Genomic DNA, 27,376 nt, shown 5'->3' with positions numbered 1-27,376 from the left:
TTTAAACAATTCCACTAAACAAAATAATTAAGGCTATTACAGTGTAGACGTATGTCATAAGGGCCGCAAAAATCTGCACTATAAACAAAACATGCGCGAATCCAACCACATTGCAACCGGCCTTTCAATCATTGTAAGGCTCAGTTTCGTAGCGTCTATGAACGGATGGCCCGAGACAACCCCCCCCCCCCCTCCCCCTCCCCTCCCCCCACCCCTCCCCCCCCTGTTTGCGATGCCAAAGGCGGTTGCTTATCAGCACAACATACATGTAATGGGAACCTTCGGCTTCGCAGCTTCAGATGTTCAAAAAGAGAAAGGGCATTTGCTTACTGCACATCGTTTTAATAGAGACAACTTACCACATGCGGAAGGGAGGGAGGACTCGCTATATTTTGAGGTGCGTCAAGCAACGGCAGTTGTGGTTATCACGAGAGTTCGAAACACGCGAACGAAAGGGTGCCTATTTGTAACAGCGGAGCTATTGCATTTGGACGTAATGTGTGGCACGTAACGTGTCACTCAGTCGGCGGTCTTGCGGCAACCGCCAATTGTCCCCAGCATGCGCCATGGCTGTAGAGAAGGGAAAAGGAAAGAGGGGAGGGGGAGGGGGGGTGCAAAAACCCTGAGGAGCACCTTGTGTTGCCTAGCAGCCAACAAAGCCACACAGCTGGCGCAAAACCTGCTCCACGGAACCTCGACGCGACTCCAGAAACGCTGCGCCCCAGCTGTCATCAAGTGCTAACGCGCGTGTAATGCTTGGTATGAGTAACACAATGATATCGATGCATATGATGATAACTACTACTAGCACGGTGCAAAGCGACAACGGAACATGTAAATGAACTACTTCAAACTTGTTCAAATGTGTGGTGGCGTGTTCTTCGGTGATCATGTAGAAAGAAATACTGCAGCTTCGCTATGGTTGAAGCCTTGGTTGGCTTAGTGTAGGCTTCGCCGGTTTTTTTCTTTCTTTTGTGTGTCAAAGTTTGAGAGCAGGGAGCGCATGCACCAAGTTAGATAGCTGAGCTCCTCTTTTTGCACTTTGATGGCCCAGTCAAGGACAAGTGGATCCGGTCAGCACCTGGCCGGTAGCCCGTGCATTGCCTTGCAAGTCTCCTCAAATGTGAAATGGTACATGGTTTTGCAGCAATGTTCTATTTTGTTGTTGCTGTCCTTAGGCAACATCTTTTAGTACTTACAGCCAAATCCCCCTCGAGCGAAATTATTTCACAGGACATATGGGAAATTTTGTTGCGAATTTGGCAAGTAACGAATTAAACTTACTACCCTTGCACAAACACATGACAACATTGTTACAATGCACTGGGGGCTGACATGCAGTTTTGAGTGAATGTGGCTTGGCTGTGGTGTCACATCAAGTGAGCTCACTTACAAGTTGCCACATCACGTTTGCCAAGTTCTTGCTCAGAGTTGCTGAGAGTCCTAGTTCCACAACATAAAGACAATGCTAATCTTTCTTCGACAAAAAATGGTCCAGAAAAAGTTGTTTGCTAACAAGGAATACGTCCTATGGGCAGATGAAGGGGAACTGGAAATTCTTCAATGTAGCATCAATTTTGACCAAGTGGACTTTCTTGCAAGCAGGAGCTATACTTGCACATGCCTACAAACAAGTGCTACAAATACCGTATTTACACGATTGTAGGTAGACCCCCTTTTTTTAGTTTGACAATCCAATGTTGGGGGGTCGACTTAGAATCGAAATTGAACTTTGTGCAGCTTGCAACGGCAAGAGAAATGAGAAAACAGGGGTGCTACGAGCTGGGGAAACCGTAACACCCTCGTTTCTATGGTTACGATCAAAGCGTAGCGTTTACCATTCCATACATTCTAGCGTCAATAAAGCTGATGTCTACTTTGAAAGTTGGCGATCCCTATCTGTGCGCTTTATCCACTGTACCTAGAGCGGCTAACCTTCCACCAGCGCGTTCGGATGAACGTGATATGATTGTGCCTACAGCGCCGTGCACTAATTCAAGGGATTCGGTAATACTCATTTTGTTTATTAGAGACGAACAAAACGCTTATTGAATGCGAGTAACGTACTCATGAATCAAAGGAAATCGCGAGCAGCCGCTAGTGTCAGCCGCTATCTTTGTTTTGATATCGCGCTGCAGTGCTGCTGCCGGTAGCTTCGATGGGTGTCATCTTGCAGCGAATGTGTTCTCATGATTGGGAATAAAGTTTCTCGCTCACCCCACAGCGCATGGTTATTCCGCGTGCTTATACAAAAGCTGTTCTTTTTTAACATCTACTGCGCGCACCACGACCGTATGGCTCTTGAGGGAGCATCCATCATTGATGGAAGAGCTGCCGTATGGGGGGTATTGGTAGTTGACGGAAGAGCTTCTCCTTGTGATACGACTTTCTAGGCGGCCGCGTTGCCGCGTGTTCTTGAGTCACTTCTGTGTTGCGCTGAATCGTCCCGTCTGTCACGAGTGCCCTGGGCTGTCAACCCCGGTAAATCTTTTAAAAAGATTTTCCAGGGGCAACGCCTGGGCCTTAAAGGAGCCATGAAGAGAAAATGCAAGTTGGTCTTATTCGAAAGATTTCGTATTTTATAGTGCCCCCAGCGCTTGTCCGGATACAAATGATGCTTTATTCACTGAGAAATTAATCAATTTAAGTTAAAATTTTGATTTTCGCGCTCAATCGTGCGTTTTCGTGGTCCCAAGTGACATCACGGGAACCGACCGCTCTGCAGCCTAGAGTACCTTCATTCACGCATCCGCCGTACAGGGTAGAGAAACGTATACGCTGGCGCCACCATTTTGGGTCGCTCGCTCGCCGCCGAAGCAAGTCATAACCGCGCTAAAATTATCGCTGCAACGCGGTTTACTGAAGAAGTTTGAATCATATTGTCTGTTTCGCGTTGCTAGGTCTCGTGGGGAACGAAAAGAACAACGCGTTGAGCACGTTGGCCCAATTGTGGCGGCACGGGAAGTTGAAAGGTTGTCTCCACCCTGTACAGCGGTGTTGGTTTGTTCCCGCGTTTCTTTACGTTCCGTAACCTAGACGGCGCCACCATACCGTGGCAAGCGTTTGGTTTGTTTTTGCCCGTATTTAAACCTGGCTTGTTTTTGTTCTGGGAGAAAATATTCGTTCCCTGAAACAGTGCTCGCTCGACAAATGTGGTCACGTAAGACACCGTTGCTTGCGTCAATCGGCCAGTGTCGTCTGAGACAACCCCAAGCCCCGTAGCGCTGTGCAGCTAAACCAAGCATGCTGTGCGCAGTACGAACAGCAGTACGCATCAGTACTTCTATGTTTACATGAGCTTTCGTAACTTCCACTGTTTGTCCCATCATTCTGATTGCTTTGTAAAGAATGTGCCCTAAATTTAAGCGCAAATCGCTCGTTCAGCTAGTTTGTAAGCTCTACCTAATTTGCGTCTGCTTCTGCCGGCTTCCGCCAATCGCAGACCTGGCTCGAATGACATCATAGGTCCTGTTGCGGGAAATGAGCTGGTGGGTCGCATGCCCATTCCCTTTTTTCCTAATTATGTAGCTTATTTGAGCGAAGTTTACGTTAAAAGTGGTGTCAGTATGATTCTAACGAGGCAATCTTTTGAATGAACCAAAATTGTGTTTTCTCTTCATGGCTCCTTTAAGAATTCTCTCGGCGCTCATTCACAGCAGCGTTCAAACGGGCTGCTTTCTACGCTCACATTTTTTTTTGTTTTGAGATGCAATTTTGGGGGGTCGACCTGCATTCGAGTCAACTTACAATCGTGTAAATACGGGTAAACTAAATTCTTTCTTGCATTACACCTCCAAACTAGCCCTTGCTCACACTACGAGGTGAACAATATGACCAGTGATGTGCTTATTTCTGCTTTCTTGCCACCACACAAATACTTTGCTATCAAAACATATACTGTCGTAAGAATACTTGAGCTGTTTGTACTCCAACGAATTTCCAAACTAAAGGATTGAGTGAGCTTCTTTTGCACTAACATGGTGCAGTGTGTAGGTGCATGCATGCCTGTGAATGTAATGCATGCTCCTGTAGCAGCATATGGGACATGAGTATTGGTGCAAATGGCACGTGCGTACAGAAACCCAGTCCGTGAGAAATTATGATACTGAACTACGGCAGTTTTTGCAAATACAAAGACCCATTTCTTCTTAGATAATTTACAATCTAGAATTATAGTGCATTGCTTTTATAACTCAATTTGAAATCACTAATTGCTTTGAGTCCAATCTGAATCTAGCAGTACAAGCCTCCATTCACTCATGCCTATTCGTAGTTTAAACAAAATAGGGGGCATGAGAATGAAATCACAGGTTTCTCAACTTCTAATCCACAACACACGCACAACATACACACATAAAAGCAGGACAAGAATAGAGGCAATAAGGTAAGGGGATACTTACTGAAATCCAGAAGGCCTCCTGTAGAAAGGTGGTCTTCAACAGGCCGAAAGACCTGACAGTATCAAACAGAGCCGGTTCCCAGTGCAACTTGAGCAGCCCATGGTACCGCTGAAATTAAAAAAGCACCGGGGCACTAAGAATGCTACTGCAGGACTGCAGGTGCAATATTCGCTTCAGAAATCAGGATACTGCCATTGAACATCAAAGCAATTTCAGAGAGGATCTAACACACAGTTAACTATTTAAATCTGAACTCGATATGCCAGGGCTCAGCTGTACATGACAGCCATGCAAGGCCCTCGCAAGCTGCAGCTTCAATTTCAGTTTTATCACAAGACTGCTTTTCCACTCTGTCTGTAGCAAGAGGGCAAAAAGGTATTTGTGCAATTAAGGCTCCTTTCTAAGCAGCCAATTTACCGCACTTACTTGCACAATGATCGTAGCCCCCGCCCTTGTATGATCGCACCTCATAATTGCAACAATTACCGTCCGCTCATTCAGACTAGCGAAGGTGGTGCATAGCCACCGGGTACCCTCTTTGAAAGCATAAACTAGAATGCACATGACAAAGAAAAATTTGAGGGGCACAGCCAATTATGTGCAGTAGCAGCAGCAAGGGGAAGTGGGAAGTGACCATTCTGTAGAGATGTTGACACACTGGTATGGTTGGCGCTACGTATTCCCACATCTGTCCTGCAATAAGGGCAGTACGCAAGCTCCATGGCTGGCTTCAGCTGGAACACTGTCAGGTATACTGCACAGCATGGCAACAGCACTGCCAGCTGCAAGGCCGAAGTGTCACTTGGAAGTGCTTGCATATGGGATGGCCAATGACATGGTCAGCAGTAGTGTCACTAAATAAGGTTTATTTAGTGACACTAGTCAGCAGGGGCAAAGAGGCATCGCAAGCTCCTGACAGGTGAGCGAAAATCGCCTGTTGTGGGACCTCGACGCCACCAGTGACGGCCCAACTGATTCGGATAATTCCGGTTTGGAATAACCTAGAGTAGCACTACAAATACAAGGCCAAGTCAAAATTTATGCTCGCCTCAAGAAGACTTAACATTTAGAACAGATAGGCAGCATTTTAAAGGGACACTAAAGGCTGAATGAAATTTTCTTTTAACTGAAAGATGATACGTTTTGTAGCACTCTCAGCTTTTGTTCGACGAGCAACGATGCGTTATTTCCTGAGAAATCGGTAAAGAAAGCTGGCACTTCTCTCTCCTGCTTCCCTTTCATTTTTCCGTGACGTAGACATTGCGTCCCAAAGTAGGAGCAAGGCACCGGTGCGGTCTAGAGAGTAGGTAAACAGTTGACGCTAGGTGCCCTCAGCCTGGCTCGGTAGCTTTTACGTCACCAAGCCATGGCCGACCCTCGAGAACGTTTTTTTGACCAAGGAGGCTGGATTTCACTTTTATTTCTGTTCGATACAGGCGTAATTTTTGCTACATATACTCATTGCAAATATACTGCGACCAGCAATAGTTTGATACTATACAGGATATTCGTTGTAAACGGGTTCGATATAGTCGGGTTCGACTGTAGTACGAACTTTATCCTTCAGTTATAATTGAGCCCATACTAAACATAATGCTGCTCAATAGACGGACCTGATCGAAAATTTTTGATAATGATGTTTCAGTTTTCTGTGGTAACATACGCAGCTTCAATAAATAAAATTTGCTCCTTGCGTGCATTTTTGGGCATGCTCAACCCATCGAAATTAAGGACGTTAGTAATAAAAGGTGAAAACGTCAGTATTCCTGGTACGAGATTATGTCTAATTTATGAAAATCATGCATGCACGGTGGTGGTGCCACCCCTTTTGTTGAATCTGGATACTTGTACTTGAGACTGGGAATGGTCACATGCAGCCGTCCAGACATGGAAGCCCTCTGAACTGGGGATGAGCGAATATTCAAAAACTTTCAAATACACCAAGTTAATAACATGTGTTCAATTTGGCTTTGGAGTGAATAGCTCAAAAACTTCGAATATTTCGGAGTTTAGAAACACGAATGAGTGGTTGTACCAGTGAACTTGAATACATAAAATTATGCTATTGAAAAATAAAAATGCCCCACTGCAGTAGCCGACCGATTTCTTGGACCTGGAGGGGAACGAGAAATAGTCCGAATAAAAGAGCAGTCCGAAAAATCTGTGAACCGCAAAAACGAAGTTTATTTCATTTAAACAGGACTGAAGAAGTCGCAAATGATTCCTTGCCTTAAATTCCTTCCTTGCGTGAGAACGTCTGTTTGCATCTTGGCAAGCGTCACATTTTCTTTGTAAACATTACAACCTTTGTGATGGTACGCACCGTGCACAGGCGATGGAATGAACCCCGTGAACTACAATCACCACAATGGCTACCGATCAAGTAAAAGAACAATGTGTATGGCACGCGACACAGGACAAACCTGATAATTATGTTGCCTAAGTCAAAAGCAAAAGTAATGTTTTCCCTGATAATTATGTTGCCTAAGTCAAAAGCAAAAATAATGTTTTCGTGTTTAGTCTTGAGCCCGCGTCATCCTAGCTCAGTCGAGAGCGCACGGTCGTGTTAAATGCAAGCGCGGGCAGCTTGCCTGCCAAGATCAGTTGCCGCCGTGCCCAGTCAGAGGACAAGATAACGGCACAAGTGGGAGAATGCTTCGGACAGCCTAGCAGCTATCTGCAAGTAATCCGCTGGACACGCCTTGCTGTACAGCAATAATTTTTGCGCCTCCATTTCTTCACCCCCCCCCATATTGCGCTTTTTACATGCAGGTCAAAAACAGAAAACCATTGGTATGTTTGTTATCCAAATAAACGTTATCGCAAGTCACTCATTTTTCTAAACATTGTATTATGCTGCCAATAATGCGGAAATATCCGCGACTATTTTTCTTGCCCTTCCGTGGTGTTGGGGCAGATTTCGCCTCAATGAATTTTTGCTTCAACGAAATTTTTCGCATGTCCCATCAATTTCGTTGTAGCGGAATTCGACTGTAGTCAGCATCACCTGGTGCCTTAAAAAAAAGGCGGTGTCTAAAAAAACTGGCCGCATATGACCCGTTTCCGGCTCTTGAGATAGTTTTCACTGCAAAATACATGCAAACTTATGGCCTCCAAGATCAAAGTTTGTTACCCCGACGCGAGTCAAGACAACCCCCGTCCAATCCAAAGCTAGACGGACAGCTTAGGATTCAAAATGGTGTCGTTCTAGAGTCTCACAATGGCTCTGCCGCGGAAAATTTTGTCAGGAAAATCGATTAATTGGCTTCGTTTTGTCCATAATATTTGTTGGTCATATCCACTATTCCTATGGGACAACTGGCGGTTCCTCAGGAAAGTCCGGAATATCCAGCAAGTCCAAATGATTAAAGTCATTACAAAAATATTTCACTATATCAAGGCTAAATATACAGCTCCAAAAAGGCACGAAGTTTGTAAATCTTGTTGCCTCATCATACCAAGGTTTCACTGAATTATGGTAGATTTCACAAAACTTTTATTTCACTGCAAGTGAACAGTATGACCGCTCAACAGCATGCCTAGCAAAGATTTCCACATTACAACAGCCAAAGATGAAGCGCTAGAGATATAATGTAGCTTGATACCGTATTTACTCGGATAATGAACCCCCCTTTTTTCCAGAAAATTCAGCATGAATTTGGGGGGAGGGTTCATTATGCGGGAAAAAATTGCAACAGTTTTAAAGGTTGAAATTTCATACAATAAAGTTGCTAAGAGAAGCACTGTCAGAGCCTTGCCATTTTCGTAAAAACACGAAGGTATTGTGTAATCAAATTTCTTTTTTATTCGCAACATGCTAGTGGGTCCCTACTCGCCATGGAGCCGTCCTCCTGAGTAAAGTCGCTTGCCGCCTCACATTTGTTGTCGGCCCACAGCACACTGTCTTGCGTGCCATCAAGGCACTCCAAAACTTACCTGACACTGGGAAACTTCCCTTCTTTGGACCCATGAAACACACGGCGATCCCTGTTCCCACCCAAAAACCTCGTTTTTCGCCCGTAGCGTGCATGAAGTGTTGCCCAGCAGCGCGGTTTCCATGTGCATCAACGCATGCTCCACCACCTTCAGTTTAAAACCGGCTGTGTAGCTCATGCACTGGCCCATCATACGGTGCACACTAGGAGCACAAAAAAAAAAAAGGTCGGAACACAGCTGAACAACAAAACCACGAGCTTAATGGCGAAGTCACGGAACCTCAAGAGCAGAGGAGTGCGGAATACGTTTAGTGCTTTGTTCGCACACCGCCAGAACCAGCCATAGCAACAAAGAGCAGGGAAGGAATGCGGAGTACGTTTTGGGCTTTGTTCACACGCAATAACGTTTTGTACGGCGCAAAAAAATTTGTCTTGAGTTCAGCAAGTGGAGCTCCGCAAGCGCGCAATTTTTTCAATTGTGAGCCACGGCATTCACGCCCACGTCTCTGGCTACTGTTGAGATTTCTTTGTTGGAATGCATTTTTAGCAATTCTGCGTGTACTGTAGCGTGATATCAAGTTACTGTGATGGTCCAGGGGATCAGCAACCATGCTGAGATGAAAACATTCCCGTTGCATTTTTTATTCAGTGACAAAAAAATAAAATCTCAAGAAGACAAGTGGGGGGACAGTTCATTATGCGAGTAAATACGATATGTCTTCTCGTGTAGGAGAGTCGAGGAATGAATCGGTGCACGCCGAAAAATTTGTTCTGATGAAACTCAGTTGTTGTGAAGACCGAAAAGGGTGAGAAGGGAGGAGGGAGCAACACCAATGGCTACACTTACACCTTACATGAAAACGTGTATTGATGTACAAGCATCTATCAACTTTGGTGGGGCAAAGTGGAGTCTGCAAGTGAAGGCTCGAGCAAAGCAGGGGCTCTTGCCGTTAAGTTTTCTTGAAATATCTTGATAGGCACAGAAAAACCTTGCGCAGCCTTGTGGAGAGCTCCTAGGACAAAGTGCATGTGACTTTTGCTTTACAGCTTGCAGACAACACGCCCCCACCCACAGGAAGGGTACCTTACCTCCTGCGCACTTGCTACTCCCTGGTCAGTGGCACGAAATTGTGAAATTATTGGCAGTCTGTGATCAGCACATAGCAACAGTGCCTTCATCACCAGTAATATGAATAGTTCTTAAAATCATTTAGGAAACTTCAGCATTTTACTAGGGGTGTGTGAATGCCGAATAGTAACTTTCGAATCGAATATTGAATCAAATTCGGAAAAAAAAAGCCGAATATCGAATATCATTTTTTTTTACAGGCCTCGATTTTTTATAGGTTTTTGTGCAAAAGCAGAAGCTACTTCGCATGTTTGGGAGACATGACAATTTTTTCAACCTGGAGAACGCACTTTGCAACTCGCATTGGCGGTACAGACTCCCAAATTTTTAATAATATAGCGTGAGCGACGACCGATCAGGATATCAGCGCCTTATCACGGTGTTCAGCAGCGAAATAGGCGAGAGTACGCGCACGCGCATAGGGCTATATCTGCTATATGAGTGTCGTCTGCTAAGCTGTTTCCTTGAGAGTGGTACACCCTCTGCCACTGCATCTTAATGACTTTGTTCACGATAAACCGCGGTTATTTGAAGCGCATGCGCATATCGAATTCGCGTTTGATTTTTCTTTCGGATCACTTGCCCCGCACAGCGTGAGGAATGCCACTGGAAAGACAAATAAAAGTAGAACAGCATGGGTTTTTCTGGCCAGAACGGCCTCAGGCCGCTGCACGATATAACGCGATAAATAAAAAATCTTATAAAAAACTCTTGGTCCCCACGCTGCTCAGCTACCTTTGGCTGTAGCGAAACAGCCTTGCAAGATAAGAAACACAGGGGGTGTGTTGCCCTGAGGAGAACAGCGGAGCAGACGACGCTCCACACAGCAGATAGTTCTACATGCGCGTGCGGGTACTCTCGCCTGTTTCGCCGGTGAACACTGTTATAAGGTGCTGACATGCCAATTGGTCGTTGCTCACACTATATTATTAAAAATTTGGCAGGCTGTACTTCAGGAATCCGAAGCGAGCACAAAACGCATTAAAAAAAAAAAAAAAAAGCACCTTAACTTGCACTGTAGTTGCTGTACTGCAATCATGGGCAACGACTATTCAGAGCCTCATAACTCAGACGCGAGCACTTTGCAGGCATAAACAATAGGACGCGAAAGCAATCATGGACCACATTAAGGCACTTCTTCGGAAGCACATAAGCAGTGTGAAGTGTGAATAATATGCAGCCGAAGGAAAGCTCGTGCTACAGTCGCCGTGGACAAGCCTGCGCTATCCACTGTGGTCTAAAAAACAAGTAAACACACAGTAACCATACACCAACTGCATTAAAAACAGCCAGAACCGCTTTTCATTGTAAATTAACGGAAGTGCTGTCAAAACGGCGGCAGTCTTTATCGGAAGCTGCCCTAACATGTAAACATCCGCTTGCACGGTTCAAAATGACGGCAGGAGTCAAAGGCGATGGCTCGAAAAAAAGATCTTATCGCCGCAATCGCAGATTACTTTGTGCAGCGGGAAAAAATTTACGGCCTCTGTAAGGTGCGCTCGTCGAAAGCGCGATTGGGATGAAACTTGCCGAGTAGACGGTGTAGCAGCAGTGCGTTAGCGTGCGCTGACATCTCTCGCTTTCGCAAAGCCAGGGAACGTTCGGAAACTCCACTCAACCATTCGAAAAATTGAATTATTCGAGTATTTGCACACCCCTACATTTTACTTAAGGGGCACATGGGTCTTCGATTAAAAAGTTTATTTTTACAGTTACGACTACGAAAATTGGGGGTCGTATGTAGTTTGTCATTCTGATTGTAGATATAAAATTTGTTTGCGTAAAACGGCTACATTAAAGTTTATTTGGATCTTTATATTTCATTTTTTGACAGTATTTGTAAAAACACTGCTGGAGTGATGCAGCTGAACAGGGTAACAGTGAACTGTGCACAAATCAAGGAGTGCAATAAGACTAACAGTAGCATTCTATCTGGTCTGTAGCAAAAGTTATGACCGTTTGAAGTTTGGGCTTGAAAGGAGGGAACCAGAAAAATTGGTTTTGCCTTCGAGGCCCAAATTTTGAAGGGTCATCACTTCTGCTACAGACCAGATAATGATAGTACAGTAAAACCTCGTTACAAGAGACACGTGGTTATAAGAGACATTTGAATGAAAGCAGTTTGGTTGGTTTTCCTATGTTTGGCATGTTAGCAACATTGCATACAAGAGACCTTGGTTACGAGAGACATTTCTCGGGCCCCTTGAGTGTCTCTTGTAACGAGGTTTTACTCTATTAGTGTTACTGCCCTCCTTGACTTGTGCACAGTACACTGGTACCTTGTTCAGCTGCATCCCTCGAGCAGGTTTTGTGCAAAGGCTGTCAAAAAATCAAATATAAAAATCCGAATAAACATGACTGCAGTCGTTTTACTCAAAAACTAATTTTATATATACAATCAGAATGGCAAACTACATACAACCGCCAATTTTCATAGTCATAACTGTAAAAATAAACTTTTTTGGTTTAAGACCAGTGTGCCTAAATTATTCTTGTTCAAACTATAAAAAACATGGCTATCAAACACTGGGTGCCTATGCCAGGGCCTAAGATGCAGTTTTGTTTGACATGGCTTGGCTATAGTTGGAGAGCAAGTGAGGTCTTTTACGAGATGATCTTAGCTGCATTGTCACTGCCATCACGCCATGTTGCCCTCAATGGCATTGCAGAGATATATGGTGCTATTATTTTGGGAGCTGTTTTACCAGTAAAAAAAGCAATGACAATGACATAACAATGACACCGTATGTGCATTCTGGATGTTATGAATGTACGATTTTGGAAGTTTAGTTGCGAAATAGATAGAAAACGATAATTTTTCCTTTGCAAAAGTTTTGCAGAAGTGAAACGGTCCAGGGAAAGCTGTTTGTCGACAAGGGAACCTCCTACGGGAAAGTGACGAGAAATTGGAAATCCTTCAACATAGCAGAAATTTCGTTGAAGCGGACTTTCCTGAAGAGGGATCCGACTGCATTAAAAAGTGAACCAGTACTCGAGCACAAAAACAACCACGAGCTGCAGACAGTTGGGTAAAGCATCCCAAGATGCTGTCTGAGAGGCGATACTAGAAACTGCTAGGCACATGATAGAGAGAGGGGAAGCAGTACAAATGCACACCGCACCTTGTACTGTGCAAGCTCCAGCGACGGGTGCATTACAGCCAGCTCAGGGAAGCGGCGGTGCTGCAGATCAGCCAACTTGTCCTGAAAAGCATCACAGAAGAAATGGTTCTACAGCACAACAACAACAACAACAACAAAACATGTTGTCTGACTAAGAGTTTATGGCTGTCTCTGGGCTAAAGTTGTGGCAACCTTCATATTCATCCTGTGCATGGGATTTTGCAATTTCCACCATTAAAGGGACCCTGCAACACTCTTTGAACAGTGCAAGTAAACCTGCGCAACGTTTAGATTACACTGCCAGGAATACCTGAGCCAAATATTACACGTGCACGTGAAGCGGTGAGCGCGCAAATCGATGTGAAAGACGCGGAAAAACAAACCGCTCTCTCTTCAGTTGTCCTCATTATGCATGGCCCGAGGGACGTCACATAGGCCATGGCTGCCCGATCGGCTGTCACTGGTCAACTTCGCGGGTAGATTCTCCCATTTCCGTCGTCGTCATCGCTGTGTACGAACCTCTTCTATGCCTGATCCTGTAGGCACAGTTTCGCCGTTTCTTTTGTGTTTTGAGTGCGCGCGGAGTTTAAGTGATGAGCTCAATACTTCCCTTTCAACGGGACCACTCGACTACAAACGTTTATTGCTTCAAAAACGCCCCACCAGCCCGAGCGCGCACTTGCGAGCAGGCACCCATGCCTGCTTTTTTGTGGCACCAGACCGGAAATAGGCCCCTCCGCGTTGCGGAGAAAAGGAGAAAACTACCCGGCATGGGATATATCGAAGGCTGCCGAAGAGAACGCCGCGAGCCACCCCCCTCTCCGGGAGAGAGTGCGCAGCTTTCGTCGCGTTGCCCGCGGTCGAGTTGAGAGGGAACGATTATGCGCGATTTCTCATCGCGCGTAGTTTCGTTAATTGTGAACGGATTTTCATAATTCTTGCGGGAGGAGATTTCTGGGACAATAGACTTTATCCCAAAATACATTACTAGTAGTCGATGGCAAGTGTTGCAGGGTCCCTTTAAACACGAAGAGGATCTGTTTCCTCAGCGCCACTCCGACAAGTTCAAAAACACGCAAAACACGAGTCCAAAAACAAGTTCTGCGAGCTATTCACCAGGCCAACTGCACTAAAATTTTCAATAATGTAAAAATAATGCCATCTAATAGTACACATAAAAAGAGCAGTAAATGTAAAACCCTGCGCTCAAAATCAAAACAATCAAAACAAAACATAGGCGTTTTTGAAACCGAAACTGGCAAAAAGGCATTACCGGTGGCCGGATGTGACGTAGGTGATGGAAGAGAAGCAGACGTGCCAGTGCCGGCGGCCGCTCACAGCAGCCCCCAAATGAGTGCGGGAGGCAGCACATTTTGTACTTTTGTTTGCACAGAATTACTGCCACAAATATTTTGCAGTGGATAGTAAGGTTACGTATTGTAAAAAAGCGTGACATTGTGCTGCTACCAGCCGAGATGGTGCACCTCATGCACCGGTCATTTTGCATTTATCGACCGATGGAGCAGAAATTCTTGGCGTTGCAAGTTATATAATAGTGGCCTGATGACCATAGCCTTTTGCTCGTAGAATATTAAAGAGGAGTTTTTATTACCCGACGCTCTAATTATCATCTCGCTTTTGTTGAAGAACAAAACTCACACGAGCAGTGGCCCATCACAAACGTGCAAAAAGATTTGTCAGTCTCAGTCTCCCGGATCAGTAGCTTTCACCTCGCCGCACATTCCGAATCGAATGGTAAAAACGGACTGCAACCATATGTCAGCCTACAAAGCTAAGATATGCGGTAAATTAAAGCACAAAGAGGTTACCTACCGTAAAATCCCGAGCAAGCGCCCCTACCCGGACAAGCGCCCCCCCTCCATTCTCGAGTGATTTGAAATTTGTGCCAAATCCCGAGCAAGCGCCCCCTGCCTTTTTTTAAGCTTTTCCGGCGCTTCACCCATTTTCACAAAACCTCTTACCTAGTTGTTTAGTATTTTCTTTTCTTTTTTTCTAAATATTTGCATGTTAAATTATAGAATGATGCAATTTTTTGGAAAAACAAACTGTTTGGGCTTACGTATGTCTCGTGCAGTATCCGTTCCCCATGCGTAGCCAGCACACGACCGAAGCCGAAGCTGGCCGAAACGTGAGCCAGCCGGAGCCAGCATAGCTGCTGTCAGTCGCCATTTGCCATTATCGAAAAACGTGTGGACCGTCCGGCGTGTGCGGGACGTAAGCAAGAAGGATGCATTCGTACACAGTGAAAAAAAAGGTTGAGGTTGTAGAATGGCATCAACAAACCGGCAGAAACGTGCACGCGACTGCGCGGCATTTCGGGATCGACCGGAAGAGAGTGCACGAATGGGACAAGAACTTTGAAACCGTACTACAGCGCGGCTACGGAAAAGGAAAGGCACAACGGAAGCTAAGCAACGGTGCGCCTGTATTCAGTGAAGAACTAGACGACGCTCTTTTTGAATTTTTCGAGAGAGAGGAGCGCCGGTCGTGCCGTCAGCAACAGGCTGTTGGCTGAAGAGGCCAGAAAAATCGCGGACAACCTGAAGCTCGGGAACTTCGCAGCATCGTCGCAATACATCAAGAGGTGGAAATAAAGTTATTTCTTTTCTCAGCGAGTGTTTTGCGTCCATATTGAGTTCAGGTTCGCTACCGTAAAAACTTTCGCGGGATAGGTATTGGGGGAGGGGGCGCTTGCTCGGGATAATACGCCGCCATTTTGAATTTCGGTCGACGACCGAGCAAGGGCCCCCCTCAAAAATTCCTCAAATTATCTGTCACCACAGGGGGGGCGCTTGCTCGGGATTTTACGGTATATACCAGGGTTTGCCGATATATACATTTAACACTAAGAACATATTCATTGTATGCCTGCTTTCGATATAACATTTTTTTTCTTCGTGGAAAGTAAATCATACATTCTGCACAATTAATGCTTAATTGCGCCGATTCGACAATAAAATTCGTTTGCCGTTTAGTAGTCTGTTTTGTTCGCATTAAATCAGTTCATGAAGGTGACGGCCGATCTTCGTGCAGATGTATCTGTAACCATGACCAAGGCTGAGTTTTGTCCATCCAGAGAGAGAGACAGGACGATGTAGCTCAGATATTTGTACCCACACTTAGAACAATCTTGACTGATTGAGAGGTTTAACGTGCCGACGCCACACAGGCGATGAGGTGCGCCGTAGTGGAAAGCTCCAAATTCATTTTGACCACCTGGGGATCTTTAACTTGCGCCGAAATCTGGAACACTTGGTGGGCGTTTTCACTTTTTGCCTCCGTCAGAAGCTTAGAACAATCTAATTAGGTCACTGAAGTTTTGGAAAGGTTGCTAACCAAAATAAAACAAATATTGAGCAGTAGGCAAAGTTATTAGGCCAATAATTTTCAAAGAGTCTTGTTTTGTTCAGTTTTTTATGAAGTGGTTGACCACTTATTTTTTTGCAGTTTCTTCGCTTACACTGTCGTTTGGTGTGCTCGCAGGCCCTGATCTGTATTCTTTAGCTTAATTTGGCGAAATGTTTCTGCTTGGCGTGATTGTAAATTCATCATGCTTCAGCTGCAGTACTAAAGTGTCCATATTCTAAATTTATATATCAGAGGTCACTCTAACAAACAATGCGATTATTTATTAGGAAGAACTCCACATAACATTACCTCAATGCGCAAGCTTTTGTAGAACATTATTGTAAGGTGACCTTTCGTGCACTGTCACATAAGCGTCAGGCAGTAACTTTTCGATGTGTTGAGCTAAAAAAAAAAAAAAAAGGCAAACAATTGTGCATTTCCTTTACTTCACAGCCGCTCAATGAAACAATTGAGGGGTCAAGATTTACTTACCCCATGTCATTGCAAAACCCAAACCTTCATCACTTCATGGAGGAAAATATCAGGTGGTGCTTGCATGTACGCATCAACGGCTGTACACCGTATGACTATACACATCGGGGAGTTTCCTCCTTTTTGTCACTGGTGTATGAGGACTTGTTTCGGCGTGTCTCCGCCAGGTGCAAACGTCGTCTGGTACGGAGCTACTTTGAATGCTTGCTACTTTGAATGGAGGGAGCTACTTAGAATGCTTGAGTGCTATGTGGGTATCGGGCTTAGAACATCGCCACGGTGAGTTTCAGAGCCCAAACAATTTGTTTCGACAAAGAAAAATTTGAGTGTAATTGGCCTTGAAGCACGGATGCAGTGCATGTTGTTCTGCCACCAAACTACTTGCAGTGCTTGGAGGATGGCGAAACTCACCATGAGCTTCTCCTCTTCCACAAGGATGCCATGCAGCTTGGCACGCAAGGCGTTCACGTCACTCTGCACCTGGGCCACTTCGTCTTCATCGCAAGACTGAAAGCAGGACATGCACCCAAGGGCACTCAAGGCACACTCGACACAACCAAGCTGAATTGCACGCCAAAATCTCGCAAGTAACAAGTTGCGACAATTCAATTTTTGTACCCGATGGCACACGAACTCATTATGCTGGTTAACAGAGCCACCTTGATCTGACGTTTTGTAGGTGGTCATTTAGAAAATACACTCAAATCTCGTAATAACGTAACGGGATATAACGAACTAAATGAAATTCCCATTTAAATCCCCATAGAGAACCATGCATTTGAAACCTCGTTGTAACGAAGTAAAACTGACCTGTCACTGGATAGAACGGACTAATATTAGTCTCTCTCCCGCCCCCCTTGAGAGAGAGAGAGAGAGAGAGAGAGAGAGAGAGAGAGAGAGAGAGAGAGAGAGAGAGAGAGAGAGAGAGAGAGAGAGAGCTGCCTGAAGGCGTTAGACTCCTCAGCATTGCGGTGGAGATTTGATGACTTCTTTTAATAAAAGACCTGATGATGGCTTCTGTTGTGATTCTGGACTTTATTATCGGTTCCTTTGGTTCCTTTCCCACGTAAGGAACTCTATTTTAAGAGTGCCCTTTTGGGAAGCAGTTATGCCTGTAGCTCTGGCTACTTGCTTCGCTTCGTGAACACGAAAGCGCCCAATCGCCGCTCGCTCGGCTGCGCACGTGAAGTGACGCCACGAGTTTCTGACGAGCGCTGGAGGCAGACTGCTACGTCACTCCTTTTCCCTCTCACGAAGTGATGTCACACTGATGTCCATTTGCTGTGCACCGCTCCGCGTGCTGTTCCGTTAGCGCAATAAATTGATCAAATTGAAGTAAATTCCATGCGTCGCAGGCCGCTCATATTTCAGCCAGGGTATTCGGTTGAGTAAAGGAAGTGAACTGTGTAATAATATTAACACCAAAAACTGGTGTCAGTATCCCTTTAAAGGAGCCATGAAGAGAAAATGCAAGTTGGTTTTATTCGAAAGATTTCGTGTTTTATAGTGCCCCCAGCGCTTGTCCGGATACAAACGGTGCTTTATTCACTGAGAAATTAAACAATTTAGGTTAAAATTTTGATTTTCCCGCTCAATCGTGCGTTTTCGTGGTCCCAAGTGACATCACGGGCACATCACGGGAACCGACCGCTCTGCAGGCTAGAGTACCTTCATTCACGCATCCGCCGTACAGGGTAGAGACACGTAACGCTGGCGCCGCCATGTTCGGTTGCTCGCTCGCCGCCGAAGCAAGTCATTGTGTCAAAACCGCGCTAAAATTATCGCCGCAACGCGGTTTACTGAAGAAGTTTGAATCATATTGTCTGTTTCGCGTTGCTAGGTCTCGTGGGAAACGAAAAGAATAACGCGTTGAGCCCGTTGGCCCAATTGCGGCGGCACGGGACCGTTCAAAGGTTGTCTCCACCCTGTACAGCGGTATTGGTTTGTTCCCGCGTTTCTTTACGTTCCGTAACCTAGATGGCGCCACTATATCGTGGCAAGCGCTTGGTTTGTTTTTGCCCGCATTTAAACCTGGCTTGTTTTTGTTCTGGGAGAAAATATTCGTACCCTGAAACAGTACTCGCTCGACAAATGGGGTCACGTAAGACACCGTTGCTTGCGTCAATCGGCCAGTGTCGTCTGAGACAACCCCAAGCCCCGTAGTGCTGTGCAGCTAAACCAAAGCATGCTGTGCGCAGTACGAACAGCAGAACGCATCAGTACTTCTATGTTTACATGTGCTTTCGTAACTTCCACTGTTTGTCCCATCATTATTATTGCTTTGTAAAGAATGTGCCCTAAATTTAAGCGCAAATCGCTCGTTCGTCTAGTTTGTAAGCTCTACCTAATTTGCGTCTGCTTCTGCCAGCCTCCGCCAATCGCAGAGCTTAGCCCATGTGACATCACAGGTTCTGTTGCGGGAAATGAGCTGGTGGGTTGCATGCCCATTCCCGCTTTTCCTAATTATGTAGCTTATTTGAGCGAAGTTTACGTTAAAAGTGGTGTCAGTATGATTCTAACGACACAATCTTTTGAATGAACCAAACTTGTGTTTTCTCTTCATGGCTCCTTTAAGGTCAAGACAGGTTGACCCCACGTCACCCGATGCTATCCTTCTCCAAATGCATGTTAAAAAATAAAAAGACACAAGACAGTTTAAATGGTAAGGAATAATGTGCATTCAAAAAGCAAACAATAGGGACAGTTTAGTAAAATACAGAATTCGGAGCGGCTTTGCTGGCACCGCCTCCAACAGCAGTGTGGGAGGAGGCCGGCAGTGGCTGTGGAGAGGACGCGCTTTGTAGTGGCCGTATGAAGCGCGTCCTCTTTGTTCGTTCAGCCACCATTACTTCAGATGCTAAGCACAAATATGCCGGCAGTTTTCCCCTATGTGGCCTAACATGCTATGCCATTCCTTTGCACCCAGATTTTTGTATTCTATCCAATACGTACAGGAATGCTTCATATTCCCCTCCCCCCCCCCCCCCTTTTGTGCACTAGAAGGAAGGACCAGGGGGTGCAATTATAGTGCAGCAGTAATTTCAGCTCTCGTACAGCATATCAGACACCAGGTCATGAACTACAAACATTTTTGTGAAGTAAGCTGCACCAGATGTTGTGCTAGCAAGAACAAATGTTTCACATTGGGTTTTGATGAACTACTATAGTCCCAAACTTCCGAGAATCTGGCCCGTGCATCCCAAGATATTGACTAACAAGTGACCTCATGTAACCAGTTGACTTTGATGTCTTGGCGGCCCTGGGAGCAGGCTTTTCTTACCCCCCTCCCAGCGACAAGGCCCATTCAGGTCAGACAAACCTGTACCTCTATGTCTTCGAGGTCGGCCAAACGGTGCCGCACAGCAGACTTGAGCTTGCGCGCTGCACTGCGCAGCTGCAAGACCTCCTTGGCCAGGCGGTCAGCATACGACGAGGTGCACTCTGGTCCATCCTGAGCGATGTCCCTGAGGAGGCCCCTGTAGCAGTCGTGCACCGTGGAAACCTTGGAGGCCTCCTCTATCAGCCGCTGCAGCTCTCTCGCCGCTTGCGGGACCAGCATCGCCAGGACCCTGCCGTCGGGAGAGGACAGCTGTGGAGGAACAGATTAGCCCCCGGGGCCAGGTTCGCTTGAACAATGGACGCACTTTCTCAAGGCAAAGAAGGGCGAAGCACGAGCACACAGTCACCCCCCCACCCCCCCTACTATTCAAATTTTGCTCAGTGAAGAATTCACACCTACCATGCACAAGTGATATTTTTTCACTTGCCAGTTGCAAACAATCACGTATAACAGCTTTGAAAGTAATCTGCAACCTTACTTTTTTTCAGCCCCATTAGCAGACAACAAACAATGTTGTGCTGCATTAGTAGGAACAGAGCACACAGCATTTTGTTTGAACTCGCATATGAACACGAACCATTGACTTATGCATGCTCTAGCTACAGATTGGCAACACAGCCCACTGGGGTTTGAACCTACTGAATATCAAAGTACCGTAAAAACCCGCGTATAATACGAGGTTTTTTTCCAAATTTTACTCTGTTAAATTTGTGCCTCGTATTATATGTGGATCCCAAAGTTTTCCCCCGAGAATTGGCACTTTCGGTTTCAGCGGAGGGAGCGCCATCTTGCTGTGGCGTTAGCTGGCTGCTGCTTCTCTCAGCCGGCGCCATTTTGATTGTTTTGACTACGCGAAGGATCTCGGCACGTTCACCGCAAGTCTATCAAGATGTCGGGTGCACTAAAACAGTATTCGGCTGAAATTAAAAGAAAAGTTATTTTATGTGCCGAGACCATCAGAAATTGCGCTGCAGGACGGCAGTTCGGCGTTACCGAAGGCAGCATTCGTGGGTGGAGAAAGCAACTGGTGCTTGACTGGATAAAGTTTGTGTGGTGTCGGCGGCCTGGAGCACTGTTGGGGATTCCCGTCAGTGCTCGTGTTGGACGCCTTTCGCTGCCACCTGGCCGATTCCGTGAAGAAGTTGTTGCACGAACCCCGCACCGAACTCATTGTCATGCCAGGAGGAATGACATCCCAGCAGCTGCAACCGCTAGACATTTGCATCAACAAGCCTCTCAAAGACTGCATCGGGTCCTGCTACCAAGAGTGGATGAGGACAGGATACCCGTAAGTGACAGCTACCGAATGGCTGACGCGGGTTTCTCCAGCGGTGCTTTGTGGCTGGATCGCGGATGCGTGGGCCAGCATTCCAGAGGAGCTCGTCAGTCGCTCTTTTAAGAAATGCGGCATCTCGAACGCCCTTGATAGCACTGAGGACCACTTTCTGTGGGAAGACATTTCCGACAAGGCGACTTCAGCAGACAGCGGCAGCGACCCTGACGATGACTAAACGGACGTCGGGAGACGGTGCCAGCGAAAACTGACAAAGACTGAACGGTAACTGCAGTGCAAATAAATGTTTTATGTGCTCTTTACCTCGCATTATATGCGGATGAAAACTTTTTTTCTGATTTTGATGTCCCAGAATTACACCTCGTATTATACGCGGGTTCGTATTATACGCGGGTTTTTACGGTATCTCGTATTCGATTTGCACAGCACTCTTTGAAAACATCGAGTATATTAGAAGTAGCTCAACAAACTTGGACACATAAAATTATGCCTAGTTGAAAATGAGAAATGTCCCACATGAAAAATAAATAGTTGAGCAACGATGTGTCGCACTGACTGCCACAAGTATGCATTAGTTTCCTCCGCCGGTGGCAACAGGCTTTTCACATTGCACTGGTGACAAGCGGCTAAAGGGCAAGCCGCCTGTGGGGCCCCTCATCTCTTAGCAATGGGCCAACTCTAACCTTGGGCTTCCCTTATTACATCCGGATAACGTGGTTGCACTCAAGTTGCCTCAGTAAGCACTCCAGATAAGAAATGCCACCTGCATACTGACCAACTCGAGTTCCCCAACAGTGATTTCAAATAACATCAAAAAAGGTGTGGCCGGTCAACCTCAGCAATTTGCCTAAATTTTTTTTATATCTTCCCCTGAGAAAAGTAACGTCTAAATTTGCAAAATTTTCCATAACAATAAATAGTCAAATTGTAAGAAGTCTTAGAACGCAACAAGGCTGTTCTCTAGTGTTTTTTTCTATGAGACTGGTTTGAAAGGGCACCCTAACTGTGGACTGATGGAAAAAAGGCCTTTCCTCTGACTTCTTTCAGATGTGCCCCTGCGACAGCTCCAGCGTAATTAAGTTCGAAACATCGCCCAAGCACGGGCCACTTTGCCAGATTTACCATTTCTAGGATGTATTTTTCTGCACACATCAAATACCTCATTTTGTTCCTTCCTTTATGTTATGTTAAGTACAACACCACCCGCTTACATGCATCAACTCTAGGAAGCTTGCCACTGAAAGTGTTTAGTAGCCTTTCCTTTATGGTCTTTTGAACGATTCTAGCCTTCCTTTATGTGACACACACACATACACACACACACACACACACACACACACAAAAAAAACCAACAAGAAAGAAAATAAAAGAACACCCGCTTACATTCGCCAACCCTAGAAAGCTGTAACAGAGTAGTGAGCTGGGCAAGTTGGTATGGCGTCATTCTGGACAACAGCGTGAAAAAAAGACGTGGACGAAAGAAACGGACAGGACGAGCCTAGAAAGCTCACCACTGAAAGGGTTTAGCTTGTGGAGAGCATGTGTGCCACAGAGTGCAACTTGAATTGACTTATTAAAATTATCGACTCATTTCAGCATGAATTGATTGGCTTTAATTTATTAGTGCCTTACAAGAGCAAAGAATTCTAATATTGAAGTTAATTTTGTACATTACAAAATCCGGGGGAAAAAAAAAAGAAAGAAACCCCCCCCCCCCCAAAATTCAAATTTGTAATTTTCACCCAAAGGTTATCAAAACGACTTAGTTCTTCCAAAATTTAATTCTTATACAGTGTAGACCATTTATAACGTAACCGCTTATAGTGCGGGACCGGATATAACGCGGGTTTTTGCGACCACCGGTTTGCCTCCCATAGAACTCAATGCATAAGCATACCGCTTAAGATGCGGTTGGCCGAAGCACAATACCGTTTATAGTGCGGTTTTTCGGCGGGTCTGCTGATCGACCGGCGCAGCTGAGGCATCGTTTTAGGGTAGCAAAAGAAAAAAGAAAGTATGAAATCGGCCATCTGACGCACCGCGCACCCCTTGCCCTCCTCTAACGTAGACACCCAAAGAAAAAAAAATAGGCACCCTTTAGTTCGTGCGTACCTGATAACCACAACTGACCTTGCTTGATGCACCTCGGAAGATAGCGACAGACTCCCCATCCGCGCGCGGCAAGTTGGTTTTATTAATCGTGAACCGCATGGCCCGTTTTCGCGCACGAATCGTGCACATCGGCGTTGCGCGCGAGTTTTTTTTTTTTTTGGGGGGGGGGTTTGTGCTTGTGTCGACGATTCCGCGCTCGCGGTGGCTTCTTCGCGTGGCGGTGGGAGGAGCCTGACGACTTGCACCAATGAGGAGACGCGTAACTAATGGCGGGAGATTCCCAGCGCTCCGAGCCGGCTAGCCGCGCCAGAGATGTTTAGGCTTAGCACCGCGGTATTTTTTGATGGGCGCTTTCACAAGCAGCGTGGATGGCAGTTTATATTCCACTTTTCGCCCACATTATTAGCTCTTTTCTTGCATGAGCACTTTCGCTTGCGCCCCGTGCGGCATGTCAGCGAGCGGTTAGAAGCGGTCGCTGAAACTTACTGGAACTGCCTGCACCGCTTCACAGCCAGTGCCGACGCCATGTTGCCGCCTCTTACCGCGCCGCCCACACCGCGCCAGTTGTATCCACGCTGGCGTGCACTGCACGTTTTCACGATACCAAATCTACCACGCGGTTCACGCTTTAGAACGTTGTTGCAGATAAGCCACCGCTCTTTCCCTTTCCGAACATTTGAGCCTCGCGAAGCCGAAGATTTCCACCACCGTACTAGTACGTTGCGCTGATAAGCAGCCACCTTTGGCATCGTGAACACAAGGTGGGGTTAAAAAAAAAAAAAAATCCCGCTGGCGTTCTTATCACGTCTTGCGGCATCTGTTCATAGACGCTAAAAACGCAGCCATGGTCTTTCAAAACAAACACAACGGAAGTTAAAGCCGCGCTCGCCGTTTGCGAGACTGCGCTTTTTGCCCTGCAGCAGCGGCTGATGTTAAAAATAATACGAAATATAGACCGTGCCTTCGTTTTTAAGTGCTGTGCGTTTGAGTGATGATAAATATAGGTTGACTTGAGAGATAGGTGGCGATGTGGTTGAATTAGCGCGTGTTTTGGTTATAGTGCGGTATCGCTTATAGTGCGGTTTTTTGCGGCTCCCGCGACATACGTTATAAGCGGTCTACACTGTATACCCAAACAAGAACTTCATTTGTTTATTGACTTATTGCTATTTACTCGGAGGCATTTTAGATTTTGTCACAAGAATTGTACTTGAGGCAACAGCTCCAGTTTGTGACTTGGCTGTTAGGAAATTTGCAGATACATGATGAATCCAACCTACTTGGCATGCAAGTACTGGGAATTACTGGGTACTGATTGATTACGAGGTTTAACGTGCTGACATTACACAGGCCATGAAGTGCGCCGTAGCGGAGGGTTCCGGATTAATTTTGACAGCCTGGGGACCTTTAACGTGCGCCGAAATCTCGAAAATACGGCGTTTTATGTTTCTTGCCTGTATCAGAAAAGCGGCCAATGTGGCTGGGAATCAAACCCGTGCCCTCGGGCTCAGCAGCACAACACCTTAGCCACTGAGCCCCCGTGGTGCGTGACTTATTAGGTACTTAGGAGACTGTTTAGAATGTAGCACATAAAACACTCACGCCACACTTAATGCTTACGTTATTTTTGCGTGAAGTTATTCAGTACACAACCTAAGCTAAGCAATATCATGAGCCTAGTCTGCACCACACGCTCGGTAGCGAATGTTCTGCCATGGCTTCCCCCTCCAAAGAATGCCAGCAGTAGCAGCATCTCGCCTCTGGCGGCAGCTAGCACCAAAGTGGTTGGCCATGTGTGTTGGGTATGGTCCGTGTGAACTGCAAAGGCTATCTACGTGTACTCTCTCACACAGACACACAATTTGTTTTAATACCAACCACTGCAAAAGGCAAACTCACCATGTGGCAAGCAGAGATTTCTGCGCGAACAGAAGCCAGCAGCTGCCTGGCGGACATTTCCAGGGAAGCAAGCGACCCCGCATTGGCACCGGACTCTTCCAAGGAGGTGAATGGAGACTCCTCGCTACCAGCCTTGAGCTTGCCGCTATCAAGAGCCTACAAGATTCCCCGCCCCCCCCACACCTTGCAATTGAAACACTCTTAATCTTAATTTTAGTTTGCATCACATTAAAAATAAAGAAAAAAAAGTTTCAATCCCAAAAGTGAGTCCCCCCTGCACTTCTTGGTGATTTACAGTGCAGAAAAGAAGAATGTGCACTACGAAGGCACTTGAACAGCACTGGTCCAGTCTTTTTTTTCTTCTCCAGTATGATCTCTTCGAGCTGCCCACGGCTGTGAACTCAACTCAGCGGGAACATAGTAGCACCAAGAAATGACCACTAGCTTTACTTTTTTTTCTCCCTTTTAAGTAATGTATCAAACAATTACACGCTTGCACACTTCCACTTTCAATTATTTATACAATTGCAATTTAAACCCGCAACAATAAACCCTTCACTGAAATTTTTTCTGCAATAAAATAACTTTGTGTGCACCGTGCCTGTGAACTCCTGCATTGCATACGATGCAACACATTTAATCTCTTCAGGAAACCATTGTAATTAAAACACAATGCTGCAGTAGTAAAACTTTCCAATGTAGCACTGCACACTTTCTCACGCAAGCCACACAAACCAAGAAGAGCATGCTAACAAGGTTGGGCAAAGGCTTCATAAACATGCATACACATTCGACTAGCTGTATTCCCCATTGTTTTTCACACTGAATAGCAGGCATCATCATCCTGATGTCGAAAAACAAGTGAAGCACGTTTATTGGAATGGGAAAACATTTTTAGGAGATTCTGACTCATTGGCAATCAAGCAGTCCCATGGCCAGTGACGCTACTCTCCATGAAGCAGTGCTTTTTCCTGTACCACCGAACACCCTGTACGCTTAGCTCATGCCCTATTTCGAGCATATTGACAGGGAAATGCACTTCTGGCCAGGAGCCGATAGGTAGAAGGCAGAAGCAGTGGAGGAGTTGAAAGGAGATTTCACAGCCGAGATATTGGCACGGGGTGATTCTTGTGTGTACAGAGGTGCGTTCAGCAAGTCTGCGTTACCAAAAGTGAGCACAAACATTTTGTGTTTGGATTTAAGTTTCGAACACCTTCAGCCAATTTCAAATTTCTGAGCACGCATGCATGGACATCTGCAGTGCAAAGCTTAAAAATAAAATGCCCTGCCAGTTTACAAGTCCTGGGAATTAAATTTTAAATTAAATTAAATTAAATTAAATTTTATGCCATTCTGTAAGGTCCAGGAGGGGAGAAGAACTCCCCATGAATTGTGCAGCGAATATATATATATAACACAGAAAATAAGGGTTGGCAGTCACGAAAACCTTTTCACCACTTTCTTTCTGACTAAAAAAATTCATCTGTTTCTATGACCCAACACAACCTCCACTTTGCTTTCCGAGGTTTTCTCGACTGCCAACTTTTATTTTCTGTGTTATTTCACCGAGCCCCTCATTTCCCATTTTCTGATTCGCTACATGCTTAGCGAGGGCCTCTGTTCTGATTGATTGATTGTGGGGTTTAACGCGCCGACGCAACGCAGGCGATGAGGCGCGCCGTAGTGGAGGGCTCCGGATTAATTTTGACCACCTGGGGTTCTTTATCGTGCGCCGAAATCTCGTACACACGGGCGTTTTTGCTTTTTGCCTCCATCAGAAAAGCGGCCACCGCGGCCGGGAATTGAACCCGCGACCTCGTGCTCAGCAGCGCAACGCCTTAGCCACTGAGCCACCGCGGCGGGTGAGGGCCTCTGTTCTGGCAGTCTTGGTGCCAAGGGTAGCTTAAGAGGGTTCAACGCTGGTCGACCACTCTCGACATGTCGTAGACACTCGAGTCACGGCCCGGGGGTTAGAAAGAAGGTCTCTTGACCCCGAGTAGTCCGAGTAACGCTAGCTACCACCCCCAAGTGCACGAAACAAAAATACCTTAACATAAATACCCGAGAAAGTGCTGGGGAAACAGCCCCGCCGGTAGCGTAGTGGTTATCGCACCAGACCGGTATTCTGGAGGTCGTGGGTTCGGATCCCACCCGGCAGGCATTTTTTCACCCTTATTTTCTGTGTTATTTCACCGAGCCCCTCATTTCCCATTTTTCTGGTTACCAAATTCGAGTTGACATACATTTCGAGTTGACATACATTAGGAGTGTGAATTTGTACACT

At 45.9% G+C, this 27,376-nt stretch overlaps 1 protein-coding gene across 7 annotated transcripts in view; it reads right to left on the bottom strand.

Moving 5' to 3' along the window:
* Positions 1-27,376, bottom strand: part of LOC144149426 (serine/threonine-protein kinase 31-like) — a 149,087-nt gene that overhangs the window by 33,563 nt on the left and 88,148 nt on the right. For all 7 annotated transcript variants that reach the window (XM_077681034.1, XM_077681026.1, XM_077681002.1 and 4 more), the window contains 5 exons: positions 25,093-25,248; positions 19,773-20,036; positions 16,859-16,954; positions 12,587-12,667; positions 4,401-4,508 (listed from right to left, as the gene is read on the bottom strand). In XM_077681034.1, coding sequence (XP_077537160.1) covers positions 4,401-4,508; positions 12,587-12,667; positions 16,859-16,954; positions 19,773-20,036; positions 25,093-25,248 — 705 coding nt within the window. The remainder of the gene's footprint in view (positions 1-4,400; positions 4,509-12,586; positions 12,668-16,858; positions 16,955-19,772; positions 20,037-25,092; positions 25,249-27,376) is intronic.

Source organism: Haemaphysalis longicornis, unplaced genomic scaffold, assembly GCF_048455015.1.
Source record: "Haemaphysalis longicornis isolate Haplotype H1 unplaced genomic scaffold, Haemaphysalis longicornis Haplotype H1 scaffold_1, whole genome shotgun sequence".
Classification (NCBI taxonomy): domain Eukaryota; kingdom Metazoa; phylum Arthropoda; class Arachnida; order Ixodida; family Ixodidae; genus Haemaphysalis; species Haemaphysalis longicornis.
The sequence above is the reverse complement of the archived record's forward strand: the minus strand, read 5'-3'. Positions and strand labels throughout refer to the sequence as shown.